General features: G+C 41.2%; 1 protein-coding gene across 1 annotated transcript in view; it reads left to right on the top strand.

The window, feature by feature from the left end:
• Positions 1–2,274: 2,274 nt before the first annotated feature.
• Positions 2,275–17,160, top strand: part of LOC141287966 (protocadherin alpha-C2-like) — a 108,496-nt gene continuing 93,610 nt past the window's right edge. The window contains exon 1 of the mRNA XM_073820089.1: positions 2,275–4,723. Within this exon, the coding sequence (XP_073676190.1) occupies positions 2,369–4,723 (2,355 nt within the window). The 5' untranslated portion in view covers positions 2,275–2,368. The remainder of the gene's footprint in view (positions 4,724–17,160) is intronic.

Consider the following 17,160-nt stretch of genomic DNA (forward strand, 5'->3'; position numbering starts at 1 on the left):
AAAGTTCTTGTGAGAATTAGGATTCCCCCTACCCCCATGTCATGTGAACTGTCAGTGGTTCTCGCAATACTACAGGTATGGTTGTGTTAGTTTTTTTTATTTGTATTTTTATTATACTTAACATATAAAATTATAGTGCATATTATAAAATCAGAGCATGTTATAGTGACCTCAATATCACCCAAAAACAAATGTGTGTAAATTTTTTATATTTCTTATGTTTTATACAGCTAAAAGACCCTGGGGTCAAATTGACCCCAAAGAATGTGACAAAATGTGTACAGGGCATTGAAAAAATAATATCATGTTAATTTTATGTTTACCAAGTTTTCCCCATTAAATTAGGAAAAGTCATTCAATCTGAAGCAAAAAAAAAAAAAAAGTCAATTATGTACATACGTTAAACATTGAATGGGGTCAAATTGACCCCAAGGATAACAGGAGGGTTAAGGTGCCTTCTAAAAATCTAAACAAGTACAGTAATATTTATGTTTTAAATAAATATAATAAATTATAAACTCAATTTATCCCTTTTAATGTTATAAAGGATGAAATGCCATAGTGTAACATATTTTGTTTTTGTGTGAAACTGTATCTTAATTTTAAATCATGCCATTTTATGGCTTAATATTCTACTTTACATTGTCCAATCCCATTACTGTTTATTTTACTTTTGCAGATCTTAAAAGGGTTATGAATTGCTTTAAATTAATATTTAAAAATTCTGTGGATACACTAAATGAAATAAATATAATGAAATAAAATTACTTCCTTGATATTTGTTTATATTTGTGTATTAAAAACATTTTTGATTAGACTCCTATCTGATTTTCTATATTTAAAAAAAAGGTCTTTTTTTATTTGGGCTAGTTAAATTAATTTTCGGGCTACCAAAATCTGAAGAGTACCTGCCTGAAGGGCTACCAGAAATTTTGACATTTTGCGAGCCCTGTATATATATATATATATAAAACACCTTACTTCAGCCTATGTTTTCATAGAGAGGTGTGTGGAAGCAAACAGTTTGAAATTCAGGGTTTTCACTTCATATCAATCAGATCAGAAGTAACTATTAACTAGCTACTTGAGTACTTGTTCCATCGGATACTTTTTTACTCTTACTCAAGTAACTATTAAGATTGTTACTTTTACTCTTACTTGAGTAAATATTTCCAGAAGTACTTGTACTTTTACTTGAGTACAGATTTTGGGTACTCTACCCACCTCTGGTTACAACTAATCCAGAGTCCTGTAGCCATTAACTATAGCTCAATTTACAGCTAACATACAAAACAACCTGCATTAAAAACATACACAGACACACAGTAGATGTAATTTAACTAGTTTAACGAGTTTAACTACAATGCAGGGACTGCCAACACAAAAATATATAAAGTATAATAAGTAACTTTTTAACCTCAAAATTAATTTTCTCCTCTAAAATCTGTGTCTGCCACAGGGCTCTACTTCACAAGTACAATAAGGACTAAGCTGAGAATGTGTGAAGTGAATTAGGTGATTTGTAACTTGTTCCTTATTTGAGAAATTGGAAAAGTGACCCATAACCATCCCTGGTCTCCCCTACTATAGCTTTTAGTAAAGGAAGGGTGTCATACAGTAGTCCTTACTCTGAGAGTAATTGGCCTTACACATCATGTTTTTAAAAATTCATGTCATTAGAATGGCTTTAGAATGTGCATTAGAATTAAAATGTTTGATAATAAGTTTCAAGTTCACATAATTTAGTGATAGATGATCCAGCTACTACCTGTTTGTTTATTTGTTATAAAGTTAACTTTCTAATGCAATTGATTGCTTGTTTAAAAGATTACAAGGTAACATTTACGATTGGAGGTCTAGGCTCCAATCCAAAAAAAGTGGACTGTTTTGGCTGACATGAAATATAAAACTACAATACTATTGTAATGGCTTGTAAACAATTCTAATTACTTATGTGCGCCATTCGGACATAAATATATTGTCTTAAACATGACTTAATTAAACGTTTATGTTATATTTTAAAAAAGTGAATCATTTTGTCAGATAAACCGGTTTTCGATTTAGCCTAACTGTCTATTGTCTACGTTCGTTTGCAGTGAAAAATAAATTCGCATGGTGTCAGTGCACACCAAAAATACGAAGCTGACGTGGCATCGTCTATTCGTAGTTTCATTCGCGCTCTCCATCAGTTCGTATTAAACGCCGTGGACATTGCCTTCACATTCGCCAAGAGCTACCTGCTTCGCATCGTAAGGATTTTCTAACATAAAACATGGATTTTATGGTCAGCGCTTAACTTTGTTATGGGTCAAAATTTAAGAGTGGAACATCTTTGAACGCCGTTTAAAAAAATAATAAAATCTGCAAAATGCAACAAAGGGCGCGTTCGTCATGGCGCCTCAGACTTACATTCATGGCACTGGGAATGCTGCTTTGGAGAGAGGTACGCGCACAAATACGATATTCTCTTTCTGAGGAGCAAAAAGAAGGAGCTGTGGTCGGAAACCTTTCCAAGGATTTAGGTCTCGAGACCAGAACGTTAAAGGAGAGAGGATTTCGGGTCGTTTTAACCTCAGGCGACTCGCTGTTCACGGTAAATCAGAATGACGGGATTTTAAGTGTAAATGGAAAAATAGATCGCGAGGAGGTGTGCGAGAAAATCAGCTCATGTGTCATCAATCTAAAAATTGCGCTAGAAAACCCGTTAGAGATTCACTACGTGTCGATTGAAATCGTGGACATCAATGATCATGCTCCGACATTTCCGGAAAAAGAAAAGCGATTGGAAATATCGGAATCTGCCCTACCTGGAGCTCGTTATCAATTACAGGCGGCGCGGGATCCCGATGGCGGCATGAACTCCGTTCAACAATATAAACTCAGCCATAATGATAATTTCCGTATAGAGGTAAAAGATCGTGGAGAAGATCTCAAAATGCCCTTTTTAATTCTTCAAAAGCCTTTGGATAGAGAAACAAGCCGTAGACACAAGCTAGTCCTCACTGCGCTCGATGGAGGGCGACCCCCAAAGTCTGGAACAATGGATATAATAGTTGACGTTTTAGATATTAATGACAATATGCCAGTTTTCACACAAGAAATTTACTCTGTGAAACTTCAGGAAAATGTCCCCGTTGGCACAACTGTTATACAGGTTAATGCTACTGACATGGATGATGGTCCAAATGGAGACATTTTTTATTCGTTTGGAAAGGATATAGACAATAGGATAACAAAACTGTTTGATTTAAACTCCAGCACTGGAGAAATGACTGTGATCGGCCCATTAGATTTTGAAAAATTGAGTAACTTTGAAATAGATATCCAAGCATCAGACAAAGGATCTGTTCCACTCACATCAGATAAGAGTATAACCATAAAAATCGTTGATGTAAATGACAATATGCCCGAGATAGAAGTGACATCATTTTCAAGTGCAGTGCCTGAAGACTCTAAAATTGGAACCACAGTGGCTTTAATCAGCGTCAGTGATTTGGACTCTGGTGTAAATGGAAAAGTGGTGTGCTACATAACTGAAGACGTACCATTCAGGCTAACGGCATCATCCCAAGATAACATTTACGCACTGGTTACAGCCTCATCTCTTGATAGAGAAAAGATGCCTCGCTATGACATCACGTTACTAGCCAAAGATGCTGGACAGCCACCTCTGTCTTCAGTTAAAACTATAACTGTGCAGATATCAGATGTAAATGACAATAGTCCAGAATTTTCTCTTTCACCTTATGCTTTTTATGTGATGGAAAACAATGTTCCAGGAAAATTATTGTTTTCTGTATCTGCTTCTGATCGTGATTTAGATGAAAATGCTGTTGTACACTATAACATTTGGAGAGACTCTGGAGATGAAAACAAATATGCTTCTTTCATTAACATTAACTCCGAAAATGGGGAGATTTATGCACTAAAGAGCTTTGACTTTGAAAGTGTTAAAATGTTCCAGTTCCATGTTCTTGCTACAGACTCTGGAACTCCATCTCTGAGCAGTAATGTGACAGTAAACGTGTTTATTCTGGATCAGAACGACAATGTTCCAGTGATCTTATATCCAGTCAGCGCTAACGGTTCTGCTGAGGGTGTGGAAGAGATTCCCCGTAATGTGAACGTAGGTCATTTGGTGACTAAAATCAGAGCCTATGACGCAGATATAGGATACAACGGCTGGTTATTATTTTCACTGCAGGAAGTTAGTGACCACAGTCTCTTTGGTTTGGACCGCTATACAGGACAGATAAGGACCCTTCGCTCATTCACGGAAACAGACGAGGCCCAGCATAAACTGCTCATACTGGTCAAAGACAACGGAAACATATCACTCTCAGCCACAGCGACTGTGATTGTCAAAGTCGTGGAGCCCAAAGAGGCCTTTGCAGCTTCTGATGTGAAAAACGCAGTAAAAGACGAGGAGGAAAACAATGTAACCATTTATTTGATCATCACTTTGGGCTCGGTTTCAGTACTTTTTGTCATCAGCATTATCGTGTTGATTGTAATGCAGTGCTCTAAATCGACAGACTATTCGTCCAAGTATTTACAGGATACAAATTATGACGGGACTCTGTGTCACAGCATCCAGTACAGATCTGGAGACAAACGGTACATGTTAGTTGGACCCAGAATGAGTATCGGTTCTACTATAGCACCAGGCAGTAATAGGAACACTCTAGTGATACCAGACCGGAGAAGGAGAGATTCTGGAGAGGTAAAATTGTGATTTGTGATGGCTTTTGTGTTTTCTTCATTTCATTTGGCCTTACTGTCCTCTCATCATCCTTTTGAATACATTCAAAATAAACATGCAGTAGTTTTCATATCCTAGACAGAGAAAATAATCTTTAATATAAAAATGTTAAACAGGCTGAAGGACCCTGAATCCAAATGATGAGATTATGAGAGCCAGGGATTGAACATATGTATGTGTTTATGTACAATCTGTATATATGTGATGCAGTTTTAGCTGTGTTTGCTGTTGGAAATATATGACTTAGTCTAGTGATGACCACTGGAGTTAGAGCAGATCTCATTATTACCTCATTATCTTACATTTTAACATTTCAATCATGAAGAAAATCTCTCTCACTCACTCATTTATTAGCTTGAAGCATTTATTTTCCCTGACTTTATCTGTATTAATGAATTTTGTTTGTCTATTGCCTGTCTCAATCGCATATGCTTGCAGATGTGATGACAAATTCTGTCATCATTAATGTTCCATCACGCTGCACATTCTGATTCCATTCATTCTCTGTCTGGTATCCATAGCAACACACCTGTAACATGAACAGGAAATGGAGACAAACAGAGAGAGATTAACAGAATGCATTGGTTGGTCAGCTTGTTGGGTTTTAAACAACTGGGTTTGTTACATGAAATGGATTTAGATAGAGAAGTTGATACTGTAATTTAGTCAGCAGATGGTGTCAACAGATTCAGCCCCCTGTGAAGAGGACACACAGAGTCACGTGTTTTATTGTGGGAGGCAGTCATAGTTGCGTCTTCTCTCGGTGTGGGTGTAAGGGTTGTGCTGTTGTGCTTGTCTGGTTTATCAGAGTGTTTCTGTGTAAATAAACATCATATTATTGATGTTGCTCATTTTAATGTAGCACTCGGATGACAGCAGACTTTTTTATCTAGAGTGTGTATTTATGTGCTGAACACCTCAGGCTGTTACTCGAGCATATTTTAGTCCATCAAGCAGACAGGATTGGCCTTATTCCACGTTGCTGAACACACACACTGCTCCCTCAGCCACAGTGCTTTCATCTCTCTTCTTAAGTTTTTTCCCCCCTGTTCTATCTTCCCTTACTCTTCTCATTTATTATCTGTACTATATCTATTACTCTATCTATCTATACTATTATTCTTAATACAGACAGATTGTTATACACTATTTAAACTATGTAAGAATTTATCTTAATTAAATATGCATTTTAAATGCAATGTTAGGATGAGTCAGGGTTTTTTTAATTGCTGTGTGTCGATGATAAAGTCCACTGTCCTGCTGTGCAAAGAGTACTGAACTGCAGGTCTAATCAGGTATTGCAGAGATCAGCAGAATATTGAGTCTGGTCTAGCAAAAACACACACACACACACACACACACACACACACACACACACACACACACACACACACACACACACACACATACACACACACACACACACACACACACACACACACACACATGTTGGGTTTACATGTTTTATGGGGACATTCCATAGGCGTAATGGTTTTTATACTGTACAAACCGTATTTTCTATCGCCCTACACCTACCCTACACCTAAACCTAGCCCTCACAGGAGATTGTGCACACTTTTACTTCCTCAAAAAAACTCATTGTGCATGATTTATAAGCCTGTTTCCTCATGGGGACCTGAGAAATGTCCCCACAAGGTCAAAATCTACTGGTATTACTATCCTTGTGGGGACATTTGGTCCCCACAACGTGATGAATACCAGGTACACACACACACACACACACACACACACACACACACACACACACACACACACACTGATCACAGACTTTTCCAGCAAGGGTATTGCTCAGCATCTCATTAAGTTGCTGCAGCATCTGCTATTTGAAGTCTTTGTGCAGTGTCTAAAAAACAAAACCTTGTATTTTATAACAGTGGAAATCAGTCTCTGTTTCAAATGCTCATCTTCGGTTCAGATTTCAAGACAAATTAAATTCACTGTTTAATTATTTAGCAGTGCAGTTATTTATCAGTTTATCAATGCTTTGGGATCCCAGCCTCTACAAAATCACTGCAAAATTAATTTCACAATATTAAACTGTATAAATATTTGTAATTTTCTAAAAGAATCACTGGCAGACATTTAGATCTTTTTTTGCCCACCCTAGTTGCTATGGTAACAGCAGAGCTAGAACACTTTCTTTGTTTACTGATTCCAGTTGCTTAGGTAACAGAAGGCCTTTTACAGATATTTGAGAGTGATGTATTTTTTCACACTTACATTTAAAGCAAACAATTAAGTCTAGTTTGTTTATGTGTCGGTTAGCTGGACAGTCTGCTAAGGGTGGTTTTGTTGTTATGTGATTTGGATTGAAGTGCTGCTGCCTGTGTTTTTATATTCCTAATCGTATTGTTAAGGCATGTTATTTTGAAGAAAGCTGTTTGTTTTTTTAATCTTTACATGTCAAAACTTGCTTCACCCTCTAAAACGGTTGATGTTTTTAAACACAGATTGCATATCCTTAGATACAATTTTTTTTGCTACGTCAGACATTAAATTGTGTGTTGTCACAATCATCTTTTTTTTTACTTATTAAATGTTTTGCTGCATTTTAAATATGTATGCTAATTGGAAAGGATTGTGTTGGAATAGTAGGTCAAAAGTTTACATACACTTTGCAGAATCTGCAAAATGTTAATTATTTACCAAAATAAGCAGGATCATACAAAATGCATGCTATTTTTTATTTAGTACTGACAAATAGAAGACACTTACATATAATCCACAAAAGAAAATAATGGTTGAATTTATAAAAAATATGCTTGATTCTTTGTTGTTACCTGAATGATCCACAGCTGTTTTTTTTTTGTTTGTTTGTTTGTTTTTTGTTTTTTGTGATAGTTGTTTATTAGTCCCTTGTTTGTCCTGAACAGTTCAACTGCCGGCTGTTCTTCAGAAAAATCCTCCAGGTCCCACAAATTATTTGGTTTTTCAGCATTTTTGTGTATTTGAACATTTTCCAACAATGACTGTATGATTTTCAGGAAAGATATTTAGGCACTCATCTTCATTCGGTTTAAAAGTTTACACCCTTGGTTCTTACAGTTTTTCTCAATTGCTTAAACACATTTCTTGAAATTATGCCTCTTATTTGCGAAACTCTAAACACAAATCCACAACTCCTAACTCATTTCCCCAAACTTCCTATATTGAGGTCAAAATGAAGCTCTCCACTCAAAACAATTCAATCTTGCTGAAAAACCAAACTTTGCTTTCAGACATGACACACAAATCCTCAAAAACAAACACACTACAAAACAGTTTTACACACTGATGAGATAAATTCAAAACAATACTACAAAAACAATACAAATAAAAAACTTTTCACATGATGAACACAACAAATCTATTCCTTTGCAAGTGTTTTATTCCTTAATTTAATGTACTGTAGAGTACAGTACAAAACAGCAAAAAACAACAAAATAATTATTCTGCCCAGCATCCTGTCTTTGGTCTGGGACAGGCCAAAGAACCTCTTCAGCATCACAGGCTAAATTAGCCCTGGCCAGGAGCAGGGGTAAAATCCTCTTGCATGCCTGATCCAACCCTGGCACTCATCAACTAAAATATATGAGACTGCTTGTCTTCTTGCCCTTGCTCTTCCTCTGTCTTTTCCATGTTGTTGTCGTCATCGTCCTCCTTCTCCTCCTCCTCTTCCTCTTTCACCTCCTACTCTTCCTCTTCAAAATTACACATTACTGTATGTGGGATATTGATTGAAAAAGACTGGATAGGATTCACAGTTACACTTGTACTAGTGGTCTGACAAAAAATAAAAAAATAAAATAAAAGCACACAGCGTCATTGTGAAACAGAAAAAAAAAGAAATATGGGCACAAAGGTGAAAATAAAAATAAGAAAGTCCACTGTCAGAATTTTTAACTCCTGTGTTGTCCTCTGTCTATATGCTTTCCAATGGAAGGTTCATGAGATGTACCTTTGACCTATTTCAGAGAACTGCTTTATCATTGGTTGATCTATATTATCTTCATTAGTGAAAGTCAAGATTCACTTGAATAATTCATGGCAAATTTACAAAAAGTCTAATAGAAATGTGTAGAATATATGATTGACAGTTTAGGACAACTAGATCAAAAATTTTGCATTTAGGTAATGATTTATACGATGAGCTAATGACTTGATGTTTTGAGGGGTAAGACTATTGCACAGAGAACTACAGTATATAATACATTTTGAGCAACATGACAATAGCAACTGATAATGTAGGAAACTGCAGACAAATGTATATTTCATTTCTGATCTGAGAAATGCACCAAAGTGAGAAAAACTTTTATCCTTTTATCTCCATCGAAGGTTCTGATTGGTGTGTGCTAAATTTTGACTCCTAGTGTTTCCAGTTGGGTAATTGTGTGCTAATTGAGCTCAAACTTCGCAGACTTGAGTGAACAATATTGAATGCTTGTGCTTTCTAAATGACCTCATGGTGTAAGCACTGAGAAATGTAGGGATTTGTGTGTAGAGTTTTGAAGTAACAGTTCACCAAATATAACTCATGTGTCAAAGCAGGGAATAGTGTTTATAGTTTAGGGAAATGGGTGTGCTTTTTCAAAAATGGCGTTATAGTTTTGAAATTTTAGTTCAAAAGACTGGTTATAGTGTTTTAGCAATTGAGAAAAACTGTAATGCATCATTCTTAATACATTTTCACAGTATTAAGAATCAAGCATATATAAACTTTTGAACAGGGTCCTTTTTATGAATTTTCTCTTGTGGACTATATGTAAATGTCTTTTATGTGACATATCTTATTCAGATCAGTACTAATTAAAAACATAAATTGCAATTTGGATTATCCGTCTTATTTTTGGTAAAATAATTAACATTTTGCAGGTTCTGCAAGGTGAACGTGAACTTTTGACCTCAACTCTATGTGTATATTTTGGAGTTTTTATTGTAAAATGTTAATTATTCCAGATCCACGTTCATTTTAAAACATCATCCCAGATCCAGATTACCTGGCATCTTAGTGCAGAACACAATTGCCTGAGCCTCTAGCAAATAGGAGATCTTTTTAATGTATGTTTAGCAGGTCAGTTCCATGCATTGACATTTGTTGTTATAGCTGTGGCATAGCTGCGAATGCAGATCAGCTTTAAGCAAATTACAAAATACTGCAAGTTAGTAGAACACAAAATGTACTGTGCATATGTAAATGTACAAAAGGCATAAGCAAGAAAAGCAAAACAATGACAACAATGGTGTAACATTATGTCCAGGCCAGACAGTTCTGTGAATATATGTGCGTGAGAGCAGGCCAGGTCCATTCTGCAGTGGTTCAGTACTTTAGTGGGTCACATCAGTTCTGCTTTTGGTTCATGTGCTTATAAGTAGCTCTGTCCTCTATATCTCTGTCTGCAGCTGGTCTCAAGTGTATCTCTCTTTCTCTCTCACTTTTATATAATCTTTGGCTTTAAGTCTGCATTAATCTTCTGAACTCCCTCTCTACTAATGGTTATAGAAATTGTCATGTCATCTTTTGGAGTGTGTTAAATTTAAACATTGAGTATTATTATTGAATGCATTGGTCTATAATGAAATGACTAATGCTTTCAATGTCTCTCTTTGTTCATTTACTAGTATTAGTATATACTTCAGCATACTATTGTTTCTTTCTGCAAATGTGTTTGTCAGTTGCTTTACATTACATACCGTGGTATGCTACATTGGTAGTTGACCTCATATTAAACAATTACATTTGAAGAGTTGCACGCATTGAAAAATGCTGTAGGTCATCCAGATACTGCATGCATATATAAGCAAAATGACATCCTGTGTACAGTATACATACTATATACTGCAGAAAGAATAGTATGTTAGCATGCTATTTCATGCAGTAGCTTGATGACTGTAAAATAGATCTGACACAGTTTCAAAGCTACAGTTTATGATTGCTGGAGTGCTATAAAGCCCACAAGGGATTTCTTAGGCTGAAAGCAGAGCTGTGTGCTGGATGTGGGTGGAGTCAGGGATATGAGCACTATTTTTAGAAGGTCTGTGCTGCTACAGCTTGCTTATATGTCAGATTTTTATTTGCAAGTATTATGATGTGTAAATCCCAACTTAAATTGGGTTAAAACCATGCTGCGGGGAACAAGTGTCTCTCTTATGGTGTCCATGTTTCTAGGCATATTTATAGATGGTCTCTGGAGTCCTGAGCTGTTAGGTCATATCTACTCTGTGGTTTCTGCACTGCTTGGCATTCTGGGAAGTATTTAATCATGTGAGAAATTAAATGTTTTGCAAGACAGCATTTTTGTGAGTTCTTGCTTCTGAAAACAGTTGAAGAGGTCTGTCATTTAAATTTGAGAGGAACAAAGAAACATGGAATAATGTGAAAATACAGAGCAGAATGGGCAAATATTGAGAAAATTAAGTTCTTAGCAATTCATATTACTAATGAAAAATTAGGTTTTAATATATTTACGGTAGGAAATTGACAAAATATCTTAATGGAACATGATATTTACTTTATATCTGTCACACCCTCTGCACGTTCCCTCAGCCCCAATCACCACGATCCTCCACCAACCAGCCAATCACCACCACAGCACACCCGTGAACCATCACCAGAATACTAATCACCGTCACCTGCACCGGCAATCACCACACCCTTTATATACCTACCTCTGCCACTCACTCATCGGCTGGTATCAAAGTTGCATGGATGTTTCTCTGTGGATCTTCTCCCCCTCCTGTTGTCTCTCCTGTGCTCCTCGTGGATTCTTCCGATGTTCTCCTGTGCTCCTCGTGGATTGCTCTGATGTTCTCCTGTGATACACGTTAATCGTGTTAAAGGGAAGTGACTATTGCTAACGCTATGATCCTTATGAACTTGAACTCACCTGTTGTGTTTGTTTGAAGATTTGACCACAGAGACCTTATTTCACCCGATTGCACGTGTGTTGTACTGTGCACGTTTGTTAATAAATACCTTGAAAGATACTCACCTTCTCCCTTTGTGTGTGGTCGTGACAGGATACCAGCCCATAAAATATTAACTCACCGCTTCACTCATGGAGGCGAGTGCCGCTATCACCGAAGACACCCCCGATCCATTTGCGGATATGGTAAACGTCCTTCGTCAATCTCTACCTGCTGCTCCAACGACGATTTCCAACACGCCCCTCTCTCGCCCCATGAGTTATTCCGGAGACCCGGGTGGTTGCAATGGTTTCCTCCTGCAAAGTTCCCTCTATATTGAAGCCAACGCACACCAGTTTCCTAACGAAATTTCTAAAATATCTTTTATGATTTCCCTCCTCACTGGACAGGCACTCCAATGGGCAGACGCACTCTGGAATTCACGGAGCGACGCTTTAATCTCCTATAATGCTTTCGTTGCCCACTTCAAGGACGTGTTTGGAGCTGCGCTCACTCCCCTTTCGGTGCACGACGAGCTGATCACTCTGAATCAAGGTGCGTCCAATATCCATGAATACACCCTGCGCTTCCGCTCCCTAGCGGCCACCAGTGGTTGGAACCAAGTAGCTCTCCTAGCAGCCTACCGTAAGGGGCTTAAACCCCAGATCCGCAAGCATATGGTTATTTACGATGACAACGTACCGCTGGAAACCTTTATTAAGAAGGCAGTAGGCATTTCTCAACATCTCTCAGCGTGTCCTTCTACAAAGTCTGTACCCAGCTTCCCTCCACTCCGAACACCGTCACCCCAACGAAACGCGGAGGAGCCTATGATTACTGACTCCTATCGCCTGGATCCTGCGGAGAGGAAACGACGAATTAATAATCATCTGTGCCTATATTGTGGAGAAGCCTCTCACTTCATCAGTGCCTGTCCAGTCCGCCCGCCTCGTCCAATGGTGAGTACCGTATCTATTACTCCGGCCATGTCTCTCTTACCCCATATTACCGCTAAACTAATAGTAAACTCTCGTACTCTCCCCATCTATGTGCTCGTGGATTCCGGAGCGGCTGGCAATTTTGTTTCATCACACTTCATTGCTAAACATCGAATTCCCACCGTTCAAAATGAGGTCACATACCACATAACCACAATCCAAAACTCACCATTGGGCGATGGTAAGATATCTCGCCGGACCAGAAAAGTGACCCTCGTCTCCCAACACAACCACCGGGAACATCTGACCCTCCTAGTACTCCCGCGAGCCAACGTGGATGTCATCCTGGGCAGACCATGGCTCATTAAGCACCAACCCCGCATAGATTGGAGCACAGGAGAGGTCCTGGAGTGGGGCGCAACGTGTGAGGACCACGGCTACCATCCTTCCTCGTCAGATGCAAAGTCTCCATACCGTCCTATCCCTCTGCACGCCACCACCATAGAGAGCCCTGCCACTCAATCCGCCACCACCATTCCCCCCGTCTATCAGTCTTTCACCGATGTCTTCAGCAAGGAACGGGCCACACAACTACCACCGCACCGGCCCTGGGACTGTAGTATCGACCTGCTGCCAGGCGCCAAACTACCCCACGGGAAGATCTACCCCCTCTCACGTCCTGAGCAGGAAGCCATGGAGAATTACATCCAGGAGGCTCTCCAACAGGGGTTCATCAGACCTTCCACGTCCCCAGCAGCATCCAGTTTCTTCTTCGTCCCCAAGAAGGATGGTGGGCTCAGACCTTGCATTGACTACCGGGTGCTCAACGACGCCACGGTGAAATTCGCCTATCCACTTCCTCTAGTGCCAGCTGCCTTGGAGGAACTACGGGAAGCCCGCGTCTTCACCAAACTCGACCTCCGCAGTGCATACAACCTGATCCGTATCCGAGAAGGAGATGAGTGGAAGACCGCCTTCATCACCCCCACCGGTCACTATGAATATCAGGTGATGCCCTATGGCCTGGCTAACAGTCCTTCCGTATTTCAGAATTTCATGAACGAAATCTTCCGCGACTACCTCCATCGATTCGTAATCATCTACATTGACGATATCCTCATTTACTCACGTAACCTAAAGGAACATCAAGACCACGTCCGTCAGGTTCTCCAACGCCTCCGTGAGTACCAACTCTATCTAAAATTAGAAAAATGTGAATTCCATCAGCCCACCATCTCCTTTCTCGGATACGTGATCACTGCGGAGGGAGTTCACATGGAAGCCGGCAAGGTGGACGCAGTGGCCAAGTGGGCGGAGCCCAGGACGGTGAAGGAGCTTCAGCGTTTCTTAGGCTTCGCTAACTTCTACCGACGCTTTATAAAGAACTATAGCCTCCTATCGGCTCCACTCACTTCCCTCTTAAAGGGAGGTCGCCGGGTACTACAGTGGACTCCAGAGGCTCAGCAAGCCTTCGACCGTCTAAAACTAATGTTCACCACCGCTCCCATCCTCAAGCACCCCGACCCTTCAAGGCCCTTCGTGGTGGAGGTAGATGCGGCGGACGTGGGCGTAGGAGCCGTGCTGTCCCAGTGGTCTGATGAACCCCGATCCCTCCACCCGTGTGCGTACTATTCCAAAAAACTTACCCCAGCTGAGCAGAATTATGGAATTGGAGACCGCGAACTGCTGGCCATAAAGCTCGCCCTCGAAGAGTGGCGGCACTGGTTGGAAGGAGCCCAGTTCCCCTTCACCGTAATAACCGACCACAAGAACCTCCAGTACATTCAGAACGCCAAGAGACTAAATGCCCGCCAAGCTCGCTGGTCATTATTCTTTGCCCGATTCAATTTCCACATTACTTACCAACCCGGCCACAAAAACACCAAAGCAGACGCCCTATCACGTATGCACTCACCTGAACCTACCTCTGACGATCCTGATCCAATTCTACCCCCATCTGTCTTTCTCGCACCCATACTATGGCAGCTGGATGAAGATATACGGGCCGCCACCTTCGAGGAACCTGCACCACCGGAGCTTCCCCCGGGTCGTGTCTATGTCCCAAGCCGTCTCAGACCCCTTCTGCTGGATAGTACGCACACGTCCCCCGGCTCAGGACATCCTGGCAGCAGGCGAACCCTCTCGCTCCTCCAGCAGAAATATTGGTGGCCCAACATGAGCAGGGAAGTGGAACGGTACGTCCAAGGATGTTCGGTCTGCGCCGTCAACACAACCCCACGCCGCTTACCCGAAGGTAAATTACAACCGTTACCTATTCCCCGCCGACCCTGGACACACTTGGGCATTGACTTCGCCACAGACCTGCCCCCCTCTCAGGGTTACACCACAATTTTAGTGGTAGTCGATCGATTCTCGAAAGCTTGCAAATTAATACCTCTCAAAGGTCTCCCCACAGCACTAGAAACCGCAGAGGCACTATTCCACAATGTATTCCGGAACTTCGGACTCCCAGAAGACATCGTGTCCGATCGGGGACCCCAATTCATTTCCAGGGTCTGGCGGGCCTTCTTCCAACTTCTGGGTACCACAGTCAGCCTGTCATCCGGATATCACCCTCAAACGAACGGGCAGACCGAACGGAAAATACAGGAAATCTCCCGCTACCTTCGGACGTACTGTTCCCAACATCAAAACACCTGGAGCCAGTATCTACCGTGGGCTGAGTATGCGCAAAATTCCCTCCGTCAAACCTCTACTGGTCTAACCCCATTCCAATGCATTCTAGGTTATCAACCAGCTCTGTTTCCATGGACTGGAGAGTCCTCCGAGGTGCCCGCGGTAGATCACTGGTTCCGAGAGAGCGAGAGGGTGTGGGACTCAGCGCACGTCCATCTCCAGCGGGCAGTACGGAGGCATACGGAACATGCCAACCGCCGTAGGTTACCCAACCCAGTTTACCTCCCCGGGGACCAGGTATGGTTGTCCACTCGAGACATACGCCTCCGGCTGCCCAGTAGGAAGCTGAGTCCCCGCTACATAGGGCCCTTCACCGTGCACTCACAGATCAACCCTGTCACCTACCGTCTAAACCTACCTCCACATTACCGAATCGCCCCCTCGTTTCACGTTTCCCTACTCAAGCGCCACACTGAACCCCTGTTCCCTTCCTCCACAGAGTCGGAGTCACCTCCTCCTCCCGACCCGCCAGAGATCCTTGGAGATAACATCTACCAAGTCCAAGAAATCCTAGACTCCCGGCGGCGGAACGGCCAGCTCCAGTACCTAGTGGACTGGGAGGGGTTCGGACCCGAGGAGAGATCGTGGATACCCCGTGACGACATCCTGGACCCGACTCTCCTCGAGGAATTCCACCGCCAACATCCCGAACGCCCAGCTCCCAGAGGTCGTGGTCGTCCCCGTCGCCGTTCTTGGGTGCCAGGAGTCACCCGTGGAGGAGGGGGTGATGTCACACCCTCTGCACGTTCCCTCAGCCCCAATCACCACGATCCTCCACCAACCAGCCAATCACCACCACAGCACACCCGTGAACCATCACCAGAATACTAATCACCGTCACCTGCACCGGCAATCACCACACCCTTTATATACCTACCTCTGCCACTCACTCATCGGCTGGTATCAAAGTTGCATGGATGTTTCTCTGTGGATCTTCTCCCCCTCCTGTTGTCTCTCCTGTGCTCCTCGTGGATTCTTCCGATGTTCTCCTGTGCTCCTCGTGGATTGCTCTGATGTTCTCCTGTGATACACGTTAATCGTGTTAAAGGGAAGTGACTATTGCTAACGCTATGATCCTTATGAACTTGAACTCACCTGTTGTGTTTGTTTGAAGATTTGACCACAGAGACCTTATTTCACCCGATTGCACGTGTGTTGTACTGTGCACGTTTGTTAATAAATACCTTGAAAGATACTCACCTTCTCCCTTTGTGTGTGGTCGTGACAATATCCTAATGATGTTTGGCATAAAAGAAAAATCAATTATTTTGACCTATACAATGTATTTTTGGCTGTTGCTACAAATATACCCATGCTACTTAAGACTGAAAAGAAAATGATGATAACATAATAAAATTTTTTAATGTTATCTTTAAAAGCTCAGTGATATATTTAGTTCTATTCAGGATGATAGCAAGAGAGACCCTCGACGTAAAAGCATGGTGGAGGAGGAGGAGGAAGAACTGTGACTCATCCCCACATCTCCGTGTGTGTGTGTGTGTGTGTGTGTGTGTGTGTGTGTGTGCTCATGTATGCTCATGTGTGCTAAGAGCAGGTTCATATATGTGTGTTCTGCAGAGACAGCAGCCATTTTGAAAGTACTCATAGAACAAAAAGAGATGCTTTTATTAAAAGAGATGGTAAACTCTGCATCTGCATCATGGTCTATTTTTATGTAGTAAACAGATGTCATGCCAAACATGTTGATAGCAAGCAAGCAGTTAATTTGTTATATGACAAGCTGTTTCCACACCGAAGCAGTTTATTCAGCATTCTAAAGCATCTCTTACATTCACCTCCATTGAAACAGGATCCTGCTGGTTTTTTTTTTTTTATTGCTTCCCTGTGGGAGGGGCTTCG

Source organism: Garra rufa, chromosome 16 (genome assembly GCF_049309525.1).
Source record: "Garra rufa chromosome 16, GarRuf1.0, whole genome shotgun sequence".
Taxonomy (NCBI): Eukaryota; Metazoa; Chordata; class Actinopteri; order Cypriniformes; family Cyprinidae; genus Garra; species Garra rufa.